This window comes from Hippoglossus stenolepis, chromosome 7, assembly GCF_022539355.2.
Source record: "Hippoglossus stenolepis isolate QCI-W04-F060 chromosome 7, HSTE1.2, whole genome shotgun sequence".
Taxonomy (NCBI): domain Eukaryota; kingdom Metazoa; phylum Chordata; class Actinopteri; order Pleuronectiformes; family Pleuronectidae; genus Hippoglossus; species Hippoglossus stenolepis.
In genome coordinates, this window is record NC_061489.1 from 18573014 (window position 1) to 18579449 (window position 6436).

Consider the following 6436-nt stretch of genomic DNA (forward strand, 5'->3'; position numbering starts at 1 on the left):
AGGAAAGGTGGCAGAAGCAACGGGAGGAAGACAGGAAAGGACGGTGGTTTTGCAAAATTCAAAGGAAAGTGGGAGAAATTACATTGACAGGAGGAAACAGGAGAGAAGAAACAATAATATCAAGGCTCAAATATGGACACACAGGACTAAACAGTACTTTGCAAAAAAATTGGAAAACATGATACAGGAAAATGTTATTATTGTGGGCAAGAGGAAACAGATCATAGTGTTATAGTACACTGTCCTAAAGAGGAGCAAGAAAGAACGCAGCTAATTGTAAACCTTGGCAAGATTAAAGTACATTTTGATTTTAGAGAAATCCTACAAAATGTAAGTGTTATCGAATACTGACACTGAAATTGAAACTACTGATCATCTGTTTTTCGATTGCATGTACTCTGTAACACTCTAGACTTACAAGACTGGCGGTCAACTAACATCCAACTCCCTGTTCCCCTCACAAGGCAAAAGATTGTGTTGGGTATTAACTTGAGGGACAATAAGAGTGACCTGATTATTAAAGCCTGGTGCTCCTGGCAAAATGTTTCATCCACCCATCTTCTCTGTGTTCAGAAGGTGGACAATCATCTCTGTGCCCTGAAACTAATGGAGGGGAAACATGCCAAGTCTCTTCTCTGGGCTTATGAAGACTTTAAGATATATGAGGACCTCTAGTGAAACTAAAAAGTAGTTTATTTCTATTATTTTATCATTTAATTTGTATTTAATTAATTATAATAATAATAATAATAATAATTATTATTATTGTAATTATTATTATAATAATAATTATAATAATTATAATAATTATAATAATTATTATTATTATTATATTATTTTTTTTATCTAATTCACGTTGTTTATAATGTGCCTTGTTATTTGGTATCATTTGTAATGACGTCAATGTCTTGATATTTGACCGATTCAAGTTTTAAAATAAAAACAACAAATTTACAGGGCAAAAAAATAATCCCGATTCTTGGTTTTGGTCTGCAGGTGGCGGTGTCGCGCCGCGGAGCTTCTGGTCAGCCGGGAACAGAGCGGGAGAAGGAGAAGGAGGGCGGAGTGGGAGAAGTCGTTGTGAAGCTTCAGAGTCTCGGTGCTGATCAGCTCGGAGGCCGCCGCCTGTAATGCTGACTTACTCCATTTAATCTACTCTGTGGTTTTATCGTAGATGTTGTAGAATTCGCGTGCTGGCGTTTGTAAAGCTCAGCGCTGTCGCTAGTTAGCCGGATCGCTCCTTAGCTAGCGTTAGCCCAAGTAACCAGCTGCGGGCGCTTTATCGCCATTTTGCGCATTCAACAGCCCAAGACTTTCGCCCGCAGCAAGGTAACAACCGCAGAAATACACCCAGGAACCAAACTTTGTTTTAGCTGACGCTCCTTATAACAGTAACGTTACACGATCCGTTGTGTGTCGCAGGTGGTTGATTGTGCAGCATGGCAGAGGCAGACCGACCGGGGAAGCTCTTCATCGGGGGACTGAACACGGAGACCACCGAGAAGGCCCTGGACCAGTACTTCAACAAATATGGCAGGATTGTCGAAGGTGTGTATGGAGCCATTGTTGGCCATTTTAACGCTCACCTCAACCCGCAACTCGGTTTACGGTTTATTCCAAAATGCACAGTTTTTGCCGATGAACACTTCAAAACTCTACCAGATGTTTGTGCACTTACTTGAATGTAACTAAAGGCACCAGATGTCTACACGAGTGCATTTTATTTTTGGTCTTTTCTCGCAATTTGATAATATTAATAACATTTTATTTGTTTGTATTTTGAATATCAGATGTGTGCACCATCTGATGTTTTTTGACCTTTTACTTTAGTCCCCATTTTCTCTTATTTACTGTAAATTGAAATCTAGCCTTGAAGGAGGAACTCCGAAAACTTTTTTACCACAAAGTAAGCAGTGAGATTAAAATTGACAGCAATCTTTTAGATTGACAGTTAGTAAATTGACATTAGAAATAAGTTAAATTGTTGTAAAATAGTATCGTTTGTAAATGATGTAATCAGCCTAAACACAAAGTACAAGCTCTCAGTTGTTATCTCTTTATTTCAGTTATTTTGATGAAGGACCGTGAAACAAACAAGTCAAGAGGATTTGCTTTTGTTACTTTTGAAAGTCCGTCTGATGCAAAGGATGCAGCACGCGAGATGAATGGAAAGGTAACTACTGTCATCAGTCAGCCGCACTCCCCTTAGAAATCTGCTTTGAGTTGTGATTGAAATTGTAATTCTTCTACCACAGTCTCTCGACGGCAAGCCTATCAAAGTCGAGCAGGCTACAAAGCCTCAGTTTGAGAGTGGAGGCAGGCGAGGACCTCCACCCATGTACTCCCGCAGTCGCCCCCCCAGAGGAGCCCGTGGTTCCAGGGGAAGTATTGGTGGAATGAGGGGCCCACCTTCCAGAGGTATGTTTTTATTTAGCAAACAAATTGAATGTGTGCAATTGTAAAACAACATATTTGTATTCTATTTTACTTTTGGAGCTTAGTGTGTTAATATTTGCATCTCTTGTCTGTGTGAAGACTACGATGATAATTCAGGAAATGGAGAACCCTTCTTCAAAGGGATGTCATCCAGAGGCCCCCCTCCTATGAAGAGAGGACCCCCAGTACGTAATGGAGGCCCCCCACCAAAGAGGTCTGCCCCGTCTGGTCCTTTGAGCAGACGTAAGTATGAGAAGGTGTTCTATTGGTACTATGCTGACTGGAAACCCAGTGGTTCATAGATTTGATCACTTATCTAGTTCTCCTGAAAGTACCTTGATTGGCTTCTTGTATCTCAGATTCTATTTTTTAATTAACAAGCTTTTCTTGTCTTTGTTTTCTAGCATCCATGTCAAGGGACAGGGATCCATATGGTCCACCCCCTCCTCGCAGAGACTCCATGATGTCCAGGAGGGATGATTATCCATCACCACGAGACGAAAATTACAACTCAAAAGACAGGTAAAACATTTCATCTTTAGTTACATTATACAATTGTGTGATAATGTGAAAATGTTTCTGCATTTAATTAGATCAAACTTGAGCATTTGTGCTTGTGTCTGAAATCTGTTCAAAAAACTCAATAACTAGTTACTTACTGTTATGATCATGGATAAAATAATCAACAGAAATTCGGCTCCCAAGTGAAATATCAAAGACGGCGTTTACAGCTCTGCAGTTAATTGCACTATGTTTTTCAGCTACTCCAGCCGGGATTATAATTCCAGAGAGTCAAGGGATTATGGACCTCCCCCCAGAGATTATTCATACAGAGAGTACACAAATTCCAGTTCCCGAGATGACTATGGCTCAATGTCAAGAGGATACAGGTACTTGAATAAATTGACACAAATGATTTGAAGATTAAATCATCACATTTGGTCATCAAATGACAATTGTTTGTACTGTGTAGCGATCGCGATGGTTATGGCGGAGGCCGCGAAACCCGAAGCTACATGGACCGTCCGAGTGGTGGCTCCTACCGAGATTCATACGATGGTTATGGTAAGATACGACTCCATGAATGTAATAACCACTGTGGCACAAAGAAAAGCTGCACAAATACCCAAGCGAATCATAGCATTGACTACCGCACTCTCCAGTCAGAAGAAGCTGCAGTTTTTCCCCACCCCAGAGGAAGTGACTTATCAGGCAGCTTCTTAACTTTTTTCTCTTCCCTCTTCTGCATCCTTGACCTGCAATCCAAGCTGCATATGTTCACGCTATTAGAAGCCTATAGCCATTGGCATCTAAAATTCAAAACAAAATTCTATTCCAAAGCTGTTTCTTCATATCTATGTCCATAGAACCGCTACAGCCATCAAAATAATCAGCTTTTGTGGCAATATCATGCAGAATATTTGCAACCATAAGGAATCTCAAAAAAAGTCCTTGGAAACATCTGTTGAGCTCTCAGTATGTGTTGCCTAGCAAAGCCCTCCCTCAAGGAGTAACCTTCACAAAACCGTCAAGACAACTCTGAAAACCTCGTCCTTAACCTGCAGTTCTGACTCTTGGAGCTCTAAATGGAAAAGGCTTCTCAAATCAATGGCATGCTGAAATGGGTAACAATGCCCATTAATTCCCTGTGCTTGGATACATTACTGCTGATATCAACCAAGTATAGCAAAACATGATGGGACATTTAAATATGTCATCCATTCAATTTATTTTTCACAAAGTGAATTCTATTGGCGAAAAGTGGGCACTTGGCAGTGCGAGAATATGTATAAATTAAACCTTGCCAATTACCTGACCATTGACCCTGCAGGTAACTCTCGCAGCGCCCCACCTTCAAGGGGCCCCCCACCATCCTATGGTGGGAGCAGTGGAAGCAGTCGTTATGATGACTATGGCAGCAGTACCCGGGATGGCTATGGCAGTCGTGACAGTTACCCCAGCAGTCGGAGTGAGCCGTATCCACCTAGCCGTGGTGAGCGTATGGGCAGGCAGGAGAGGGGCCCTGCTCCCCCTGTCGAGAGAGGCTACCCTCCTCGTGATACGTACAGCAGCTCAAGTCGTGGAGCGCCTCGTGGGGGCCGCGGGGGCAATCGAGCCGATAGAGGAATGGCTCGCAGCAGATACTGAACTGGACTTGGAAATCGCATTAAAGCCAACCTTGGTCGCCGTTGCACAGTAAAGACGTGTTCTGGATGAAACCTGACAAGACAAACTAGCCATGTCTAAATCTGTGGATTACAAAGCTTAGCTTTAAACTCTGTCATGACTTTCCCAGTTTTTTATGTGTAAAATTACTTTTGTTTTTGTTTTTTTTAGTATTTCTCTTGCTCATGTAACAGTACAGTTACCAAGTGAGTGTTAGTTTTTGTACATCAGTGCTGTTGGAATCTGCAATGCCCTATAAGTCTGGCTACTCTAATAAAGCTTTTAGTTGTACCATGACCACTGCTCGTCCATTTTCGAAACCAGATCAGAGACAGTAACATGAATGTGAAGTAACAACATGAATCTCTGTAAAGCCGAGTCTCTGCTCATACTATATACACAGCCAAGTGACTGAAGTTCATTCTTACCACTCATGTACCTCCAACTGGACGCTACTGTTTTTAAGGGTTAGGGAAATGTTGCTGTCAAAATGTTCCAATGTAGTTTCCTTGGAAACGGATCCATCACCCTAGAGCCATATGATGGCATGCAACGACAAAACCAAAGGCAACAACAACCAAATGCAACTCGACTGGTAGTCAACAGCTGGTAAGCAAAGCAAACCTCTTTGTTTCTCGTCTGTAACTGAGTTTCTCATTGTCCTGTATTGCAATCTCCACTCAGAAGGGTGATGTTCAAGATGGCTTTTGCTACAGTGGACAAAAGACAAAAGGAGGTCGACTGAATGAGCCTTTTTCACTGTAGTCCGTTTTCACCGGCGAAAATTGTCAAAAGTGAGAAACAGCCCAAGACAATGAAAGCCATAACAGACACCACGTGAGCCCTCGAAACAACCTTTTTTGCCTTCTCAATCGTTCACCCTCAGTAAAGTGATTGGCAACCGTGCATTTTTATCTCTAATGTAAAAAGTGTTTGTTTATTTTTTTAAGACCTATTTTGCGAAAACTGAAAAGCCATTTTTAAATTAAGAGCCATATTCTCAGTATCAAAACCTTTTCCACAAGCATGCCAATTCAAACAATGGAGACCTCTGGAAGAACCGCATCGTCCTCACTGCCCAACTGGAAACGATCACTGAAGCGAATTCGAAGTCGGACCAAGGACTACAACATACTTTCCGATTATTTTATGAATACATGACAAGGACATGGCCAACATGTTAATATTCTGTTCTCATTGCAGGATGAACATCCCTCCAAGGCAACTGCCCTTGCAACGTAGCTGACTTGTGTCCTGGTGACGTTGAACCGATCAAGCCGCAGTGCGCTTGTCCAGGTATGTCAACCAGACAGATCGTACAATAATCATTATATTGTGGTTAAGTGGATTTTCATTGCTGTGTACATATATAACTGGTTGTCATTGTTTCCCTGTGTTTCAGATGCTGCCACAGGCTTCTGTTGAGAGTGGCGCTCCGGTCCTTTCAAGTGGATCAACGTGTCGACAGTGGGGAAGAACACCGGCTGAGGATTTGCTCATATTCACAGTTTCTGGTGAATTCAATAAAGAGTTTTCAAAAAAAAAGAGAGCTTTGTTTCCTCTGTTGTCTTGTCATGAAAGAAGAATGAAATGAGCACACCTTTGCACAAAGATATCTTTGATGATGGTTTAGTTATGAGTTTTTTTTTTTTTCATAACCTCTTTTTGATAAGAGGCTTTTCTAATGGTGATGATGATTTTCCTCCTGCAAATATCCAGTTAAAGTATTTAGCAAGTGGGCGATGCAATAATCAAATAGCTTGGTATTGTTCTCCGGAAATTAGTGCATGACCCATTTGGCATCGGAGTGGTTTTCCATGCCAATGTTATAATG

General features: G+C 41.5%; 1 protein-coding gene across 2 annotated transcripts; it reads left to right on the top strand.

Annotated features, from left to right (window-relative positions):
- Positions 1 to 1023: 1023 nt before the first annotated feature.
- rbmx (RNA binding motif protein X-linked) lies at positions 1024 to 6162 on the top strand. 2 transcript variants are annotated; one of them, XR_004697195.2, is made up of 10 exons: positions 1025 to 1329; positions 1423 to 1548; positions 2067 to 2173; positions 2256 to 2418; positions 2536 to 2679; positions 2841 to 2958; positions 3198 to 3326; positions 3410 to 3501; positions 5806 to 5898; positions 6005 to 6162. XR_004697195.2 is itself a non-coding variant. In XM_035161471.1 (9 exons), the coding sequence occupies exons 2-9, from the start codon at positions 1440 to 1442 to the stop codon at positions 4582 to 4584; spliced, it is 1179 nt and encodes a 392-aa protein (XP_035017362.1). In that variant the 5' UTR covers positions 1024 to 1329; positions 1423 to 1439; the 3' UTR covers positions 4585 to 4899. The 2 variants fall into 2 exon arrangements, 1 of the variants encoding a protein (XP_035017362.1); XM_035161471.1 differs by lacking the exons at positions 5806 to 5898; positions 6005 to 6162 and adding an exon at positions 4268 to 4899 and having other exon boundaries at positions 1024 to 1329.
- The last annotated feature ends 274 nt before the right edge of the window (positions 6163 to 6436 follow it).